We start from the raw sequence: 21,058 nt of genomic DNA, 5'->3' as shown, positions 1-21,058 counted from the left end.
ATATACAGGATAATTGAAAAAATAGTACACGGAATTTGCGTGAATAGTGATGTTAGGAGACAATTTGAAACAGAAACTGCAGTACGCCAAGCATACCGGCTGAGTCTTTTAGTGTTTGCACTATATTTTGACCCGTTACTTAAATATCTAGAAAACAAAACAGATGACATTATAATAGAAAATGTGGCAATGAAGTTGTACAGTTTTGTAGATGATCTGATAACGTACACAGAAACTGAAGATGATTTCAAAGTGGCCGTTCAGTGCATAGTTGAATATTGTGACATCTTCAAGCTACATCCCAATAGAAATAAGTGTGAAATGCTATAATTGCGAGACGAAATAGAAAAGGTGTGTTTGTGGGAATCCGGAGGAAGGATAAAGTATCAATATTGGGTATGTTTTTTCAAAGAAATTAGAGCTAAACGGAAAGTAAAAACGATACAGAGACATAATTGAAATTCAAAAATGCCCTTAGACAAGGATATGGAAGAGGTCTGACTGTTCACCAGAAGGCTCAGTATATGAGTGCTTATGCATGCCCAGTTTTATGGTATCTGTCCTTTATTTCACAGCCCAAAAAGACACATCTAAAGCAAATTGTGAGTGCAACTTACCAGTACATATGGAATGAAAAATTTCCACCTAAATTGAAAACAGACAATATGTCCATACATAGAAGTCATGGTTATATAGCCTTCAGAAATCATAGAAATCATAGCCTTCAGGTTTTATTAGGACAACTTTTTATTAGGACAATGTTGGAACAAGTGATGAGGAAAAATGAATCACCAACAAGTGCTTGGTATGAAACATGGAAAAGAAAAGAAAAGAAATATCTTCCAAAATATAATCAAGCATTCGAAGAGATTTATGAAATAGAAAAATTAGAAATATCGCTTGAGATAAGTGGGAAAATTGACAAAGAAAACTTAAGGAATATTATGAAAAAAAGAAGCAGCTTCCTCTACTAAAAATAATTGAAAATGGTAGTTATAGTGAGGAAGAGGTGGGGAAAAGTTTCATACTACTACAAAGTTGCCTGTTGCCGCCAAAAGTTAAAAAACAAATGTTTTTCTTTATGCATAATTTGTTACCCATAGAATAGTCAAAAGTAAAGATGAATATGAGTGGTAGTAATGGACTTTGTAAGCTATGCGAGAAAAAACTAGAAACGCAATGTCACGTAATATTAGAATGTGAAAAACAAGAAACAAATGTAGCAGGACTGAAGAATTTATTGGCAAGTGTTACAGGTAAAAAGGATGAAGTTAATTTAGAGAAAGCTGTATTCCTAAAAGTAGATTATGAGGCCTATATAAGGACAATAGTGCACAAAGTATCGCTTTTTTGTTATTAGCCGTGGAATTAAAAAGAAAAACAGGAAGATTATGATGTGGTACCTCGATGGCAAACAGAATCGAAAAACATCAAGATTGTGAAGTGTAAGAAAATTGAAGATATATTTCGCCTGAAGTAGAAGGGAATAGTTTTTACGTCTCTGTGGGCAAGGATGTGTTATTAAAAAAAAGGATAAAAAATAATAAGTGAGGTATTTGAAGTGAAGTAAGTGAGGTATTTGATATACAAATTCCAAAGTATATAACACTATTTGAAACAAATAACATGACCAGCTCGCTCGGTAGCGAGGGAACTGAAAAGGTATACGACCATTAGTGAATGTGAATAGAACTTTGAGGAATGAGTACGCGATCCAAGTTATGTCCGAAGAAGTTGTTTTCAAGTTATCACTTCCTCATCTCCGGAATGGTATAATTTTTGGGGGGAATTATTGTGGTACGTGAATGAACCTTTGAACAAGAAATATATGGCCCAAAAAGGTGTTCAAAAAATCTATACATCATCCACTGAAAGTCAGTAGCTTTGAAACGCCACTTCCTAGAGTAGGACTGCTTTTCCTGATCCCCTTAATGTGAGAGGAATGCAGCTTAGTTATTCCAGCCGAATTTCTGTAACATAAAAAAGAAATATATAAATGACGTTCAACTCGAGCTGAAGGACAATATGCAAATTATCATCTTGTAAGCTCCAGATTAATACCGATATTTCAAAGTGACAACGTGATGAAGCCGACTAGGCTTATCGTAAAAGGGGTATAAATGTAGTAAATCATTATTGTAGACTCCGACTCGTACAAACTTCGGCACCAGCTCTCATTACTGGAATATCAGGACAGCTGACCTTAGTTCCTTTAAATTTTGACAATTTGACATCGACACCATATCCTAGATCTTAGATACCAAACTCGGATTCCTGCTTTTTGGTCTCAACACAACAGTATTGATTCAGTGGCATTTCAATTAGTCATAAATTTTGATTTTCACTGCTAACCTTATTTCGTAGGCTAGGCCTCTTAACTTAAAAACCTGACTCTTAACTTCAATCCCAGCCCATAAACATCTAAGAGCCATTTCGCAACTCTTTTGGCTTGGAATGGGGATCGGTGGTGCGACTTTCCATGCTCACCCTTCTTGAGTCTGGAGAGCTTACGGGTAAACAAGTTCTCCGCGACATCCTCATTTCAGATGCCAGGTGAGGCGGAAAAAACACCTGGTCCAACTAAAAGTTGTCTCTCGAGTAAGATCACTTTAGAGATATAAGGGGCTGGTCACCGCAGCATTATCTACGGTAGTTTGTATAATTTTTAAGGTTGACCAAATTATTTATTTGGTTTTTTGTTCACGTTCAGACTAGATTTATGGTAACATCTATTATTCTTAGATTAGACTTGATTGTTCGTTTTAATCTATGTTTGGTTCGGATTTCATTCATTCGTATTAACTTCTTCAATTTGATTTATTATATTATTTTATTTATGCGTGGTTCAGGTTCTGATTTTGCACTTTAATTTTCTTTGAAAAGTATCATTCGGAATTCTTTTTTTTTATTAACTATTTTAAAATATCTTTCATACCGGAGTTTCATAATTTTTTCAGGATAAACACAGGCAATATTCGATTGAAAAATCTAATTCTTCTGCCAATAACAGGCCTCCCGCTAGATTTTTCGTTATAAATATGAACTTTATGAACTTTTGACCACAAAAATATGAACTTTATGAACTTTTGATTGCGTTTTTTATGAACCAATTATGAACCTGAACTTTTGATTTCACTTTATAAACTTTTGAAAACCTTCGATTGCGCTTTTTATGAACCAATCATGAATCTAAATTTAAGATATGTGCACCTCAAAAACTGTGCATGGGCATAAAAAGCGGCAGTTGGTGTTTTCATCACTGGTGCACATATTCTTCTTGTTTTTGTGGGTTTTTTTTCACGAGTTTTTCGATACGACAGTGCAAAATACACCAGTACAAAATATTCCATTCTACTTGTTCCTTCTGGCAAAATATGACGAAATTAATGACTACTTTTGTCTATTTAGCCTGCTCCGTATCAAATCAACCCCTCTGGCTGCCTTATCTTCGTCGCCTATCTTCAGGCTCAAAGATTCAGTAGTAATTTGTTCATAGCTTATTTTTACGATGTCTTTAGCATCTGTATCTTTTTTCAGGTTCTCATTAGCTTCTTTAAGAAGCCTTTCTGCTACTTGTCTCTTCTACTTTTCAACTGACTTCTCCTCAATAAAATCTTTTCCAGATGTTCAATGATCTTCTTCTCAGATAACATCCTCTTTTTTCCTCTTCTTCTTCTTTCCTAATAAACTTCTCTTCAGCCTGTCTAGAGTGCTCGGTTTTCAGGCACAGTTTATAGCTCTGGCACACGTTTTGCTCAAAATTCAACAGCTCTCGGGTAATATGGACTATTTCGGACCTGTTCTCCAACCTCGTTAGAGCGTCAGAGACTCCCAGTCTAGCATTGAGAATTTTCAAATTCATCAATGATTTTTCCTAGGTCATGATCTGTCATGACCGGTAAAAACCACGTTCACTGTCAGCGGTCCTATGCAACATGTGGAGAGCTGTTATTAATATCTTTGAAACAAGGTGATATTTTGACTGCTCTTGATAGTGTTTCAGACTAAAAACTGAGTTCCATAAAAAATCGATCACCAAAGAAGCCATGTTCTTAGGCAAACTTGGTTCCAGCTGGAGCAAGTTCCATTCGTCACTGGCAACTTAAGTATTCACACGGAAAGGCATAAATCCAACAATTTTCACAAAGTCACATTTTCTTGTCTCCAGATTCGAATCATCCAGCCGCAGACACCAGAAATAATGAAGGGCATTTTGGCCAAGTGATTTCTCTTTAACATGGCGGCAAGCAGGCAGGTAAGCAGTTCTGGCACTACTCCTGAAGTTCAGAGCATCAACTTTTTGTACCTTCGACAGGCGTCGCGATCTCAAGTTGATGCTCTCCATCAGTCAACTACAGCCCATCCAAGCCCCTCCCAGGACTGAAATAAGCCATTTTTCCCATTTTAGCTCTGTTTTTTCGTTGTTGTTTTTTAAGCTCTTTTTATGACTTAATGGTTTTACTTATGCTTGCATTTATGTTATTTTACATTATTCTTTTAAGTGACTTGCATAAACCATTGATAACTCTTTCCTCTGGTTGCTTCTTTATTGTTTTGCTTTTTTCTTTATTTTGTTTTTGCTTTTGTCCTTGTAATTGTTTGTTATTGTTTAATTTTTTTTAGCTTTGTAACCTCGTAGTGTTCTTTGTTCTGCAGTTTTTTTTCTTTTTCTCTCTTTTCCTTGTTGCCTATAAGTTTAACATTTTTAGTTCCAATTTACCCTCTGCTATTTCAGCCTGCTTGTTAGATATCTCATTCATTTGTAAAGATATTGTGTGCATTTGTTATGTGTGGTAAATCTGGGTGATTTTTCTTTTCTTTTGAATTCTTCTATTATTAAATCAGTTATCTTTGAGCAACCAAGTAGTGCTGGCTAAGAAGAGGCACAAGCACTTGACCCTCTTCTTGAATCTATGGTTAATTCTAGTTGCAAATATCAAACTAATATTGATTATTGTGATAAAATTATGCCTATCTCTCTCTTTAAATTGTTGCTTTAATGTATTTTGTTTGAATGTATGTGGGATACGAGATAAGTGGGATAGTACCGAAATCATATTTGTGGTCTGATAATTCTTGCCTTTTTGATGTAATTGGATTAACAGAAACATGGTTAACTGATAGTGAAAATTTAACAGCTTATGATATGCATGGTTATATTGCTATTCATGTCCCTAGAATGGAAAAAAAATGCTCAGGGGGCATTTCTTTATTTAAAAAATCTGATATTAAATTTAGTAGACGGTATGACCTTGAATCCTTGTTTACTTCAGTAGTGTCTAATAGTAGGACTATTTATTCTCTTGTCATTGATATGAAAAGCCAGTTTGCATGTGATACTGTTTATTTGTTTTATAAGTCCCCTCCCTTTCCAATACATCTGTTCTGTGATTTGCTTGATCAGCTTTCTGGTGTGGGGACTTTCTCTTAGAAACATATTTGTGTTTTGGGAGATTTTAATTGTAATATGTTAAATGTTGGATCAAGTGATGAATATGACCATCTCTTTGATGTACTTTCTTCTTCTGGGCTACTTCCTTCAATTTTTTTCCTTCTCGTGTTGATCCTACAAGAAGTTCCGCCACTTTGATAGATAATATTTTCATTTCTCATTATCCTTATTTGAAATTTAATTCTGGTCTTGTTTTCACTGAACTGTCTGATCACTTCCCCATTTATCTATCACTTTTTGTGCCTGAAACTGAGATTGCTGTGCATGAGCAAAGTGAGTCTTCTTTTAGAACTTTTACAGATAAAGAAATTTCTAATTTAATTCTTAGTCTTAAGAGTAATGATTGGTCTAGTGTTCTTGAAGCTAATGATGTTGAATGTGCAACCAGTTTATTTGTGTTTTATGGGAGCTCTGTTGGATAAGTATTTTCCTCTTAGGAAGAGACCAAGGAATTCTACATCCATATGCCCATAGATGTCCAAAGGTCCGATCAATGTTACACATATGAAGGTATCTCTGTTCAAGGTTGCATGTAAAAGTAAAACACAGGATGATCTTTTGAAGTATAAACATTATAAAAATGTACTTACTTCTTCAGTACGTGCAGCCGAAAAGCTCTGTTTTTCGCGTCAAATTGATGAGTGTAAGGGGAATTTGCGAAAGGTTTGGACTGTAGTTAATTAAGCTGTTTCTTGCAAGAAACTCAAACAGTCCCCCCCCATGTCACTACAGGAATGCTGATGGATCTATTGTGGATAAAAATTCTTCAGCAAACGCCTTTAATTTGTATTTCACCACTCTTCCTTCGGTTCCCATTCAACCCAAGAGTAGAGTAAGTAGTTTTCCCATAACAGAAAAGTCCTTTTTTCCTTTCCCCATGCAGTGATATTGAAATTTATAGCATTATTTCCCAGCTTCCAAGTAGCCGTTCAGTTGATGGTTTTGGTTTTAGGAATAATGTTCTTAAAAAAATTGGTCAGTTTGTTTCTATCCCCATCTCACACATAACTAACCTCTCTCTTTCTTGTGGTGTTTTCCCTCATTTATTTAAAGTTGCTAATGTTTTACCTTTGCATAAAAAAGGTGATTCATCTCTATTTTTAAACTACAGACCCATTTCTCATCTTCCTGTCATCTCTAAGGTTGTTGAAACAGTAGTGTATCGCAGACTCTTTTCATTTGTATTTAGTAATAATACAACTGCAGGAAATTCTCTCATAACTAACGATCAGTATGGTTTCTGTCCCACTTTCTCTACCTCATATGCACTTCCAGATGCAAAAGAGACTGACCATGTTAATTTGGACAAGGGCTTGTGTGTCTTGGGTCTATTTCTTGACTTTTCAAAGGCCTTTGATATGGTTGACCACTCTGTTCTTTTGTCTAAACTATCTTTATTTGGAGTACATGGAGTCCCGCTAGAATGGTTAAGGTCTTATCTGCCAGGAAGATCTCAGTATGTTTCGGTTAATGGTAATTCTTCCACTACATAGCTTATATTGAAGGGTGTCCCACAGGGCTCTGTGCTTGGACCCCTTTTGTTTTTAATTTATATTAATGATCTCGTTGATGGTCTTCATCCCCTTGTGCACCCTATTCTTTTTGCTGATGACAGTAACTTTTTCATTGCTGCAGTGGACCCGCCTTCTGCCACTTCCCTAGCCCAAGGTCTTCTTGATAAAGTAAGAGATTGGTGCTAGTCAAATGGCATGACTCTCAGCAGCCAAAAAAGTGCCATTGTACACTTCAGGACCCCTTATCGTATGAGAAACGCAAGGGAGCCAATTATTCTGACTTATGTGAATGATGTTTATTCTCTTTAATCCTTATTTCATATATATTGTTTGATTAACGGGAATATTTATGGTTCTTATAGCGCTTTGTTATTGTGTTCTTTGGCCCACAACAAGCCAGGCTTCTTTGGCCGAATAGCTTATCCTTGTATTTATAATAGTGTTTTAGTATTAATAAAATGATTGATTGATTGAATGGGAGAGCTCAGAATTTTTTTTCCCTTCTGAGTATCAGTCAAAGCATTTTGCTTGACAAAACGGCTGGCGGTCATCATTACTAGTCAAACGCATTTCGTCACACAGAATGTGGATAGGTGGTTCTCCACATTGAAACAACTCTGTGAACTGAGCAAATAGCTTTCCAAAAGATATGATAAAGAGGACTAATGCTTTGGTTGTGGTACACTTGAGACTGCTAGATATCTCTCGGTATCCACTGGACTTCATCAATTCTTGTCTTTTCTCAGGGATGAATTTCAAGAAATACTCATCGACATCATCCTATTGCTCATCAAGTCTCTCAGCTCAAACAACGATGGTTAGTAATCAACTTGGAACATGTTTAAGAAAATAATGTGGAGGAAGCTCCACATCTTCGCAAAAACATGCAGTGTTACAGTTTGATACGTTTTAAATAGAACTCTTGCATATTTGCTTCGCTTGTCTTTTATAAGGAAAAAGACGGCAACTTCAAGTGCTTCCCAGATGATGGTAAAAAAATATGAACTTTATGAACCTTTTTTTCTAAATTATGACCAATTTATGAACCTAGGTTAAAAATATGAACTTTTTTCATAATTATGAACCCAGTGGGAGGACTGCAATACTTCTTTTCTTGTTCAAATTTGTTGATGAATAAATGAATTCTGAACTGAGATAATCTAGCGAGTCAAAAAAAAAAAAAAAAAAAAAAAAAAAAAAAAAAAAAAAAAACGCAGGATATAGCGAGACCAGTGCCGTATCCTTTACCTTTTTTATAGAAAGATTAATGGCGATTTAATAGATACACACAAATTAATTAAAATTAATTGATGGAGCAATAGTACTGATCAAGATTGATAGTACTGATGAGTGCTGATAGTTCAAGATCGAGGCTTTCGAATCAGGAGTCATGAGTAAAGGATTGACAACCATTGTTGACTGTGTAATCATAGCTTTGGAATATGGAGTAAATAAACCGCGAACGAGAAGGAGAGGACACTCCACATCAATAATTTCAGCAAGTCGGTAAAAAAAATCCCATCTGTCATATGGCAGCAGGGAACACAGTCACATTACGAATATCACGATCTTGGACGATAAAACATTCTTTAAAAATCGATTATCACAACCATTAACTGATTATATCCTCAAACACTTTTGCACTACCCTCGATAATCCTAATAAATTAGATATTTTTTCAATAATTTATATTACTATTCCCTCCTCTACTCATCACTCCGGATAATACCCATGTGCAGGCTATGATGGAATACTCTCTAAGAAATAAAAAATCCTAATAAGGTATAAACTGGCAAAATAAAATTATATAAATGCAGATTGAGGCTTTTATTACATCACTAAATGAAATATGTTTCGGGAATGAAATATGATAATGAATATATAATATAAATTTCGTAATAACATACAATAACTCAATTCTACGAGTCTATCCATAATAGCTTAATAGCCCTAAGAACCCTTCAAGGAAAACATTTGGCATATATTACTCAAGCGTTAGAAGCACCTGACCACTCTCATTACCATGGCTTCTTAATTTCGCATCTAAAATTCATCTTTTTCTTTTTCCGAATTTACTTCAGCCGCTAAAAACCTTCCCAACTCAAAAGCTTCTCACACTACATAAGGAAACCCAAAAGCTTCCAAGAGTTTACACTATGTAGTCTGACTTAAGCTTCATTAAAGTGAATGTCAAGTCAACAATTGCATAATTTTTTTTTTCAAATGTGCCTATGTTTTCAATATATCCAATGAGATGTCTACAAGACGTCATATAATTTAAAAATCTTAGGATCAAGTTTCAGAGGACACATTATCCTGAGCCTCTCTCAAACAGCATAAGCGGCTGATTTTATAATTACTGTTAGGCTTAACAGAAGTTTCAGGAAGCCTTCTCATTCGTTTAAGTCCTCAACCAGAAATATAATATAAGCAATAAAAGACCTTAATTAAGACATTAAAAAGACCAGTTACATCCACCTTTTCTGCACCTTCTATCATAGGAAAGGCAAAGCTACATACCGAGATATGTCTCTCTTGAATGTTGTGATAAAGTAGGGTTTTTATAGCTTTGATAGATTTGAATTCATGAAACTCTGAAAAAAACTATAAAAAACAAACAAAAGATGTTTCCAGAATACTAATTTATAGCTTCACTAACATAAGAATAAGCTTCATCAGCTTTTATTTGCCTTCCACCACTCAATCAACCTTCAGCCCATGCTAAAACAGCCTAACTTCAGATCCCCTCACTCACTACGATTGGCAGTCCGTGTCTTCGGTCCTGAGAAGCTTGTCATACCAACGTTTCTAGATATTTTTTCTTAGATTTCTACATAGCCTCTGTCTCTGTTCATGGTTCCAAGACCATTCTGTATCAATTTCAAAAATGTCTACCTTGATTAGTTTGGCTTGCTTTTCAATGCAGATGAAAAACTGCACAGACAGACATGCACCTGATTTTTTTTTCTTACGTATAATATCTATGACGACAATCAATGCAGATATACAAATCTCCCCTTCTTTTGACAGTGGAAAACCAAAACACTTTAACTCTATAACCGTGTTTTCATGATGTAATAAATAAAACTTTGAAAGTTTAAAACTGCTTGTTATTTAGGTGCAACAAAATATTTGATCTACTAAACACATTGTAACTTCAATTATAAGTCTTTCACTCTCAAATTTTCTCCTGAAAAGAGGCTATACGACCTACTAAACTTAGCCTCTTTTGACCTTAGACAGCAACTTTCAGCTGAATAGTTCCTTTTCATGCATAAATACATCAGCTTTGTAATTAAAAAGAAAACATTTTACAAAAAATAGCCTATAATTTCAAAATCTTAACCAGTTTTCATAATTTTGGACCACTAGACGCGCATAGGGCCTAAATGGCGTTGTCATGGACGAAGAATGTTCTGATATAAACATTTTCTCTGTATATGTCATCAGCGTGCGTTCATAAAATAATTACCACAACCAAAGAAATAAAATAACAACCAAATATGCACATTTAAAAAGCCATTACACCAACCTATAGCTCTTGATGCTCAATTTTCAACGTCTCTTCCACGGGAAGTTTGAGCGAACCAACAAAAAGCAAAGTCCCAGTACTTTCCTCTCTTATTGCAAACAAGAAAGGACGATCACATGTAAATTCGATCTCTTCATCAATGTCAAGGGAACGTCGGCACCTAATAAAACCAGCTAAAACACAACAAAAGCATAACTATCACGAGTGAATTTAAGCGTAACTATCAAGTGACTATCACATATGGTAAAGGCAGATTAGGACAACCTGAAAATTTCGACCCAATACTGTTTGAATTTTGATCCACATCCCGTTTTTAAAATTACTCATACGTTTTCAGGCCTGGGTCAAACCTACAAATTACTACGTTGATAGTCATACACCAAAGCGAGTTTTCTCACTGATTCCTATATTGCTCCAAAAACAATACACAAGCACTAATTACAATTATTTACATTTGCGCATTACGGTGAATTTCTTAACTATTCCTAATAGCAAAAACACTAACCTACTTTGAAGTGAAAGTAGCAAATCAATTCACGGTGCTATCAATTACCTAAGGATTTACCGGATTTACCACAAACCTGGGCAATTCGTTAAATGTCACCAGAATAAGCAGGGAGGGGGGTACATCAGCCATTAATTCTGCAGAGGAAACATTGCTTGTATAAACAACAGCCTTTAACGTATTGATAGCATAAATAGTAGAGTCCCTTTAAGAATATAGAAAGTGGTTGGGGCCAGCCCACAGTGTAGCTGGACACAACCATTCAAAGCAGTAACTTTTGCATTTTAAGTGCTCTGAAAACACAGCAGACAGAAAAGTAAAAATTTTTAAGTTTCACAGATATTACCCCCCCCCCCAACCCTCCACTTTCTGATTTAAAATTTAAGGATGTATTTCCCCCGAGGCCTTCAAATTGATCTTGGATGGAAGGGTACCCAATATAGTCATGTTTAAACATCAAAATCCTTAGCATACTACAATGGGTTCACTTTAAAATCAAGTTCTTTAATCCTATTAGCCACTAAATCTTAACAACTACCCATTTAAATTCCCAAAACCGATAGCATCGGGAAAGTTGTATCCTCGAATATGTATGGCTCTGGGGTATGTTTGTTCTGGTTTTGAAAGACTGATATCTTAAAACATGCAATAGAATAATAGAATGTAAAGAAAATTTTATGTAAGGAGGAAACGAATAGGTCAGAAGTAAGTTAAAAAAAAGAGCAAAAACACAAATGCCGAAAATATAAAATCCAATCAAAGACGTACAAACTTCGCTCGTTTTTGGTTCCAAAAAACTTGGTATCAGCGCGAACCAAGTCAAGAAAAGTAACTTTTGAGACATAAGTTCTCAAACTGATTCTGAATCGTTTATTTTCATCTATTATTATTATTTTTTTTTTTTACAATGATATGCATCACATTTTTCCTGTTGACCTTTAAAAATTATAAACTCAATCACAGTCAAGAGGGCTAGGGTAACTAGATATCCAGTGCCAAGGCCCTGAAGTGCAACTATGACTCATGGGTAACAGTTGCGTAGCAACAGGTGCAACTATATCTTAAGAGAAATAAATGTGTGTGTACCCGTGTGACGTTTGCAGATGCATTATTAGTATTATTGTAAGTGGTTATTTGTAAGGTCAACGTGTAATTAGAGTACTTTTGAAATAAGTTCTGGATGTACGAAGTAATCGCCGAAACCTGTTCTTGCATTGTTTTAGTTTATACCTTTGTTAAAAATGTGTACTATTTACTGCGGTTAATGAACATCCGTTTATCACTGTGCTAACTTTAATATTTCAGTGTACGGTTAATTTTCGAATATAGAACGGTTAATTTTCGAATATCGTATTGCTTACTTTTACGGCATATTTCTCTAAAGTTTATGAGAGATATCAAAATTTTGCTTAGGTTGTCAAAAAGATTACATGCAGTTCTGTCACTATTCGAAGCTATTTTATTTTTATAGAATTTACCTTCGAAGCTAGGGTATTTTCCTTAGACAAAACATATAGAATTCACAAAATCAAAATTAAAAAAATAGAAAATCACAGAAGGACCTGTGTCCCAGGAAACTAATGCAAGCTCTTGAAAATTCTTAAAAGATGTATTGGCGTTGGAAAAAAAGTTTCTGCCTTGTCTAGAAAAAGTTATTTCTGGGATGTCAAAGAAATAGATGCGCAACGACAGCTTTAGAATTATTTCTTAGGGTATATTTCATTTTTGGATATAAAAGAGTGTGTGTTTTCCTGCTTACTTTTCATGGAATTAAACGTCTAAAATATAATGATCATCTAAATAAAAAATTTTGAAAAAAAGAATATAAACATCTGAGTTCCTAAGTTTCGAAATCAGGATTTACTATTGGCAAAAAAATTGCGAGAGATAGAGGATGAGTATGAAAGTTATTTGATTTACAAAAAGTTTAGCTTCGGCGCTAGGACATTTTACTTGGAAAAATGTTGCGAAATTCGCAACATCAAAACTTTGGAATTTAATTTTTGGAAAACCAACATCAGTGTCTATCCACGTTGGGGAAAAACTCTACCTTGTCTAGAAAAAGTTACCACTAGGATATCAAAAAATTTGATGTGTCAAGAAAACTTTAGAAATTATTTCTATTTAAACGAATAAATTTCTTAAACAAGGAAGTCCACGTGATCTTGCGTGTTTTTCATAGCATTATTCGATGAAAAATATAAGAGCTAACAAATAAAAAGTTTCATATAACAGCCCAAAAAATCGGAATTCGGTATTCAAGATCGACTTTTCCAAATTTCTTCTCAAGAAATCAAGAAGAGATAAGGAATTTCTTTTCCGGTTTTCAGAGAGATAATTTGATATTTTGGAGGATCACGACACACGAATGTTTTAAAAAAGTTTACTTTCCCATCCAGGATAGTTTTGTCTGGATAGCATGTTCAGGAAAAAAAGAAATTGACGGGAAAACTACTGGAAATTCTATAAACTTTCACTTCACTTTTTCTGCCCCATTTCACGATTTCCATATCCAGAAAAAAATATTAGAGTTTATATCTCCTACCTCTTTGAAGCTACAAACCGCTGATCACAAGAAAAAAAAACCTTAGCAGATGTTTCCAGGGAAACAAAACAACTATTGCATCTCGGCTAATATATATATATATATATATATATATATATATATATATATATATATATATATATATATATATATATATATATATATATATATATATATATATATATATATATATATATGCTTTGAATAGCCACCAGTTTTAACCACGCACATCTGTATGGAGAGGGGTTTCAGGCAGATGTCTCCTCTCAAACAAATTTCTTATGGTTTGCTCCGTAATTTCCTGTAATACACTTTAATACAATTTATCTTATTGTGCATTTTTTCCCATATTTACCCTCCTCACCCAAAAAAAAATAAAATAAAATAAACTGTCAGCTTGCCTGGGTTTCAAACACACAAGGCATCAAAACTGTAACAATGACAAAAGAACGAAACATGGTTTATTTTAATTAAGAAGTAAATGACCGACTATTCCAGCGACTGAATTTCAGAGAAATTTAATTATTTTGACTCATACGTATCCCTTAAGGACCCCTCTAAAATTAACCGGTAACCTTAAACGTACACCTGTAAACTTGAAAACCCTGTGAAATCAATTCCTTTGCACGCGCCTGCTTACATGTACCTCCATAATGAGAAATTCGTTACCTGTGGCTGCTGCAGCTTCAGTTCCTTCTTCATTAACGTCAATGAAGGCTTTATGAAACACAGCCGAAGCATATAGATCATTCTTCTCAGATATACCGGCCAGGTTTGCTTTCTTCTCGTCAAATAAGTCAGATATACCCATCTATAATTGATTGCATAAACAGTAATTATATTTTTCTCCAAGAATAAATTCTCTCCCTTTTTTTTTATTATTATTGTTGATAAATAGGGTAAACGAAGCATGAGATAGTAAATACTACTGCAGAGGTATTCATTGCTTAGAATCAATTTTAAGCAAGGCATATTCTGTTTGAAACTTGAAATACATCAGCACATCCAACATACTTGATAAGCCATTTTATCTAGCCATTGTGTCTTTAGAGCTAATGGATCTTTTTCACAAGGCCGTACCCAGGATTTTTTTCGGAGGGGTTTTTACCCCGAAAAAATTTCGAGGGGGGGGGGGTTACACAAAACAAACCTCAAAAAACGCATACAAAATTTGTTTATATCCATTTTTTGTTGCGTTTTTACGAGTCAGAAAAACGTTTCGGGGGGGGGGGGGTTCAAACCGAGTAACCCTCCTGGATACGGCCCTGCTTTTACGATAACTATTAGTACTTTGTTATATAAGCATTAGCTTACCCACATAACAAATAACATATCATAGGCGTACAACCTGTATAGTCTGGTTGTTGAATGAGTGTGTCACAATTAGACCCCGGCGCCGCGCTGGCGGATCAACCGAACGCCGCCGACGAGAGGCTTGGTCGAACGCTGCCGAAGTGTCGTAATGCTGCCGACACGCCGCAGGCCCGCCGGCAGAGGTGGCGGCGTTCGGTCGACTTTAAATTAATTTTGCGGCAATTCTTTATTGCGTCCACCGCAAAGTCGGAGCTTTTCTTTCTCGTTTGGTTTAGTATTTCGATTTCCTGATTAGAATTTAAGCAGGGTTTGCACTATCCCCAAATTTTCGGGTATTTCCCCGAAAATCTATGCGTCACCCCGAAAAAAAATTTGGTTCCTCGAATCCCCGAAAATCACACAATCACAGTTCCACCCCTAGCGATTTATCACCAGTGACTTTCCTTGACGAATATTACTTTGCATACCATAATTCTTAACTACTCTCTTGTTCATTAATTTTCGTCTCTTTTGTTACTTTGCATAAAAACCAGACAGATGCAATATGTAATTGCAAATATTGCAATATATGTTCTTCATATGTTGCAAAAAGAAGTATCGTCTTTATGAAATGAGTTTAAATCATTTCGAATGCAATTTCCTAATCGCTATTTCTTACATCATTTGTAGTCAAGAATTTTATTTTCAAGTTGAACAGAATTATAGAACGCATTCACTACTATACAGATTCAGCCTTCAGTTGGATTTTGAAATTGACAGCCGACAGATTTTTTCTACAGCTGAACTGTAAGTTTGCAGATTTTTTTTTTTTTTTTTGCTGTTTTTAGATTAGATTTTCTTAATGTTTAATATTCAATTGTTGAACGCCAGATATAAAATACAATCTTCTTTCTGAAAAATTTTACCCCCCCCCCCCCAAAAAAAAACCCCTTCTATTGAGACAAAATTTAGCTGCAAACCAAGCTATGTACAAGGTTGGGGAATCAGAATCAGAATCATTTTAATGAAAACAGCTGTCATAGACACATTAAAAAAATGCACTAAAAGGCGATGTTTTTTACATGAAAACTTTTTTACATGAAAACACTTCTCTACATTTTATTAAAAGCACTTGTAAAAAAAGGAACAAAGGAGTTACTAAGTCTGTTTGTGCGGCACGAGACGGGCATAAGTTTGCTTTTGCTTCTGGTATTTGCGCGGACAGGCATTTTAGGTGGTAATATTGTCCTATGTACAGGACTAGACAATAAAAACTGGCCAAAACGAATCATCAGCTGAAAACGGCGATCGCGAAGGCTTGGTATTTCAAGTGACTTCATAGCGGAGCTGTAATCTACATATTTGTCGCAAAGAATGATCTTTACAGCTCGTTTCTGGATCCCCTCCAAATCATCACTTAAGTAATCTATGTGATGATCTTGTGGGCCCCAGACGGGACACGCATATTCAAGGATGGGTCGAATAAAAGTGAGGTATGCTGTTTTCAGCTGATACACTGGAAAACCTAGGCGGCGCATCGCCACCAGTGTCCGCATAGCATAATGTCCCTTCTTAACCAGCTTAAAGATTGAACCGGAAGTTACCCCAAAAATATGATTCATAAATAAGTTGTAAATTATTGCCTATCGGAGGGGGGGATAGAGGGCTATCATTTTTGAATGATACCTCATTTTTTTATTGAAAGCAGGGATGCCTAAAAGAGAATTATTTTTTCATTTAAAGTGGAGACAGAAGAAAATGATATCAAATTCCCTGGGAAACCATTGAAATATTTTGATAGACCCAGGGCCACCCATTGGGACTTGTTCAGTGTTTTGGGTATTTTGTGATTTCTCATAGGCTACTGGCCTAATTTGGCTTTTGTGTGTGCTCCCCTTGAATTAGATTATTTGGATGTTATTGAATGCCAAGGCGAATCAATGAATCAGTTTGCCAATAATTTGAGGTATGTCTGAATAATTTCAACATTTTTGTTGTTGTCTTTGTACCCCTTTACTCATACTCTCAATTTTTTTCAAGGAACACTAAGATGTTTAACGTTATTTTGCGTGTTTGTTTGAACCTTATAGTGACCTAGTTAAATATTAAGTAAATTATTTTTCTAATGAAAGCTGAGACGGTATCCCATCAAGGTGGTATCCAGAGGGAGGGGGAGGTATAACATTTAAATGAAAAATCTCGAATTTTTTTTATTGAAAGCAGGGATACCAAAAAGTTAATTTTTTTTAATTTAAAGCAGAGACGGCATCCTATCAAGGTGGTATCCGGGGGGGGGGGTAGTGAGCTATCATATTTAAATCATAATACTTCGATTTTTTTTGAAAGCAGGGGTGCCAATAAGTTAATTATTTTTTTTATTTAAAGCAGAAACGGTATCAAGATGGTATCCAGAGGGGGGGGGAGCATAGGGAGGTATTATATTTAAGTGATAGTACCTTGATTTTTTTTTTTTTTTTTTTTGAAAGCAGGGGTACCAAAAAGTCGAAAAGTTTACAAAAATTAACAAGATTTTTGTGAGTTACAATTGATACAGCATTTGCATGGTTTTATCGTCCAAAGGGAAAGGGACATATGCGTCCAACCCGTTTTTTTCTTATTGCTGAAACGGGTTTACTTTGAAGACATTCATTCATAAGTACCCAGGCAGATTCACACTAAAACGAATTGGTGTGACGAAAGCGATATCGACATCCCCACCTAACGTTGCGCTCGAGTAACAATGTCGCCCTTGGTCCAGTGCCCAAGTTACATTAAAAGGCCAGGTCATAATAAACACTTTAAATGTGTTAAGCCCCAACAGGAGTCTTTGACAGGTTCGTGTACTCAGGGTGCTAGACACAGCAATGTCTTTTAGTGTCTGCAGTCGTTTAGAAATTCGACTACCCCCCAAATGACTGCCAAAAATATGCGAAAATGCAACAATTGAAATATTATAGTATAACACTTATTTCAAAGCTTTGAAGAAAAGCAAAAAAGTCTAAATACGCCTAACTACGCTTGAAAGCTATTTTAAAAAGAAACTGGAGATTTCCATGGAAATGACCATAGCAGAAGCTTTGAGTCTGGGTGGGGATCAAAGAGGAGTCTTTGAGTATTTTGACCACAGGTGACTTATTGTTGCGAATTTCTTAAATTTGGTAATTCTTGTGAGCACTTGGAAATCAAAGCTTAAACTCAATAACTGATACTAATTTTGCTAACATTTTGATTAGATTAAAAGTGAAGAACTAGGATGAAAAACTCAACATCTTCCTGGAGCTACTTCAGTCTGCATATTATTTCATTTAATTACATCTAAAACGGATGAGCTTTTCATTTTTTACCTAAGAAAATAGCTGGCACTTCATTTTTCTTCATACCGAATAAACCATTAAGTGTTTTTTGTTTCATTGTAATTGAAGTGTTCTCATGTGAAGCGTTCATCATGTATTTTTCAATTTGATAAATTTACTCCTTTTAGATGCAGTTTATAATTTGACTGATATTAGGTATTTGTCAGTTTATAATTTGAAATGAATCCCCAAAAGAAAAAATGAATAATATCTAAAAGAGCAGCCAAAAGCAATAAAAAAGCAGCAGTTCAGCCTTAGCCTACATGACATATATTCTATAAAGAAGCAAAAAAAACTTTAAAATGTATTTTTTTAAATTGTTATCAAAACCAGTTTTTAATAAAAGAAAGGCTTTTTAGGAATCCAAAAGAGCAAAAAAAAAAAAAAAAAAAAAAACCAATATCAAAGTCGGCAAATTAAAATTTCTTAAAGTTGACAAAAAATATATAGGTAAAGGGCATTATTAGAAAATTAAGCTTATAAGTTCAAATTTATATCCAAAGTTTTTCCCAGGTAACTGTCGAATTTTGCGATGCGGAATTTGATGTTTTGTAAGCAGTAATGCTCGATGAAAAACAACTATTAATTTTGATAATTTTGATGATAAGAATACATAGCTAATAGATACTTCAACTACTCGTATTAAGCAAGGGTTCTGATAAGCCACAGCCATTTCGTTTCTACCAGATTTATATTTCTCTTGGTGAATAACGAAGAAGACCAGTTTCCAGCCAGCAACTTGTGAATTTTTGAACTCATGAATAGGCTCGAATCTGTTGTAAATTTTAGCTGTAATTTGTGAAAGACTGATGAAAACATTAATGTTTGCGGTCAACATTGATCGCGCCGCCGGTAAGACATCTTACCGGCGGCGCGGCGCAGCGCCGGGGTCTAGTCACAATCACACAGCGCTTAGTGAGTAACCACAGTTCCTTTTTTGAGTGCATGTAAGAGTGTCTGTAAGAAATAACCTTAGTTGATCTTGGACTGAATTTTGGATTGTGACTATGGAATTTGTTAGATGGATATTTAGTGTAAATGATAGAGACCAGATCTTTATTTCTCTGTTATGAGTTTTTTGCCAAGACAGTTAATGAACAAAAGTGACAAAGGTCCAAAAACATGCAGCCGAGGTTTATGGTAGGGATTTCCTTAAAGAATCAATAAAACCTTACGAAGCTATTTGCAAGGATCTCATCCATTTGCTGCCTTCAAATCAGTGAGATTCGCTTAAAGTCGCTTGAATCTCAAATGAGAGCCAACAAAACGTAAGTCCTGAGAGCTGCCCTAATAATCATGATAGATCGGATGTGCTATTAATGCCTAATGAGCCAAAAACTATTATAATATTTCGTCCGAACGACTCTTTTATAACGTTGGACGGCCAGTTCAGTGGCCTTTTCCTCCTCAAATTCTGTCCTACGGGTGTCCCAGTAGTTCCCACAAAATTTACCTGAAGAGCTAAAACCAAGAAACCCTATAAAGCAGCGTGAAATTATGCAGAAAATTGGCTGCGCAAAGAAGGTAAAAAAATGTTTAGCTGAAGCACCATCGCCTTATATCAGATGAAACCGGCGCTACTTAATGTACCGGCAGTCATTCCCTTAGACGTGAGCATTCGCTTAAAAATGATGAAAACTGAGAATTTAGGATTGATGAGTCGACAAAAGTCTTAACGCGACTAATATACCTGCTTTGGTTACTAGCATTATAAACACCAGACGTTTCGGTCAGTCCTAAGTGTGTCGCAGTCCACCTTTAAAAGTAAGGAGGATCTTGAACACACCCTAAGATTTAGAATCAAAATTGAGTATTTTGAGCAATCAAAGCATATGAGTAGGCTCAAATAGTGTTTTAAGTGTCAGGGTTTTGGCCATATAGCTTACGAATGTGCAAATGAATCCAAGTGCAGTCGATGTGGCCTAATTCTCGCGAGAACCCTTGTACAGCAACTAACGTGAAATGCGCAAGCTGTTCCAGTAATCACAGCAATAACTCATTCTGTTTGCATTGATATTAAGAGGCACTGTACTGATGATCCAACTCCCCAGTCGTACCCCTATGGTTCCAACGATAGAGGACAATGAAGAGTATTGACCCAACTAGTGTTCACCTTCTTTTACGCAACATCAATAGTACAAGAGTGAAGCTGGGTATATTAACTTTTACGTTTTGTTTTGCTGATACAGTGCTTATTGACGACCATCAATTTAATTCAAATAATGCAACTGGTTTGATCTATCAGGCCTTGAAAAAATGACGCAAGATCTACCATCAGGCGGTCTGGCAATTGCCATTCTCGTTCACAAAAAGTTTCAGTTGAAACTAGTTGATGCTAATGATTTCACACTTCAATGTATCCACTGTTCATTTGGCTTTATTTCAATGATCCCATGTCGGGGTCGGTGTTGCACAAATTTTATCCGTCTTGGTAAATATTTTTAACATTTCTAATTCTCGTTCAAGAGATTTCTGCTCCATTGATGGACGTCTCTTTCAGCTTCTAAATAAAACTCTAGATGTTTTGAGCATTCCAAATAATTCTATTTGGCCTGATACAAGAAATACACCGAATTTGTCTCCCTCTGTGAGTAGCCAATATAATTCTAAACTAAAGGATCTTGCAAACATGATGACAATTTTTCAGTCCTTCAACTCATCAACCGATTAGTTGAGGCTAATAGTTCAGGATATAAAGAAATTATGTTTTGGGCTTCCGTGCATGGAAGCCCATTATGACCGGAAGGTCATTATCTAATGACCTTCCGTGCATGGCCAGAAGCAATCTATCGAGTAATCAGGAAGGAGTTTTTAATCCTTACGTATTGACATTAAATGTCAAGGAAAGGACCATATTATTGGTA

The 21,058-nt window shown here is 35.4% G+C and overlaps 1 protein-coding gene across 6 annotated transcripts in view; it reads right to left on the bottom strand.

Annotated features, from left to right (window-relative positions):
* Positions 1 to 21,058, bottom strand: part of LOC148954043 (leukocyte elastase inhibitor A-like) — a 104,848-nt gene that overhangs the window by 18,744 nt on the left and 65,046 nt on the right. For 3 of the 6 annotated variants that reach the window (XM_089085766.1, XM_089085761.1, XM_089085760.1), the window contains exons 7-8: positions 14,218 to 14,359; positions 10,499 to 10,671 (exon numbers count right to left, since the gene is read on the bottom strand). In XM_089085766.1, coding sequence (XP_088941892.1) covers positions 10,499 to 10,671; positions 14,218 to 14,359 — 315 coding nt within the window. The remainder of the gene's footprint in view (positions 1 to 10,498; positions 10,672 to 14,217; positions 14,360 to 21,058) is intronic. The other 3 variants (XM_089085765.1, XM_089085763.1, XM_089085764.1) reach the window with 1 other exon arrangement.

This window comes from Artemia sp. Qi Xiang Cuo, chromosome 3, assembly GCF_049724085.1.
Source record: "Artemia sp. Qi Xiang Cuo chromosome 3, ASM4972408v1, whole genome shotgun sequence".
NCBI classification, from domain to species: domain Eukaryota; kingdom Metazoa; phylum Arthropoda; class Branchiopoda; order Anostraca; family Artemiidae; genus Artemia; species Artemia sp. Qi Xiang Cuo.
The sequence above is the reverse complement of the archived record's forward strand: the minus strand, read 5'-3'. Positions and strand labels throughout refer to the sequence as shown.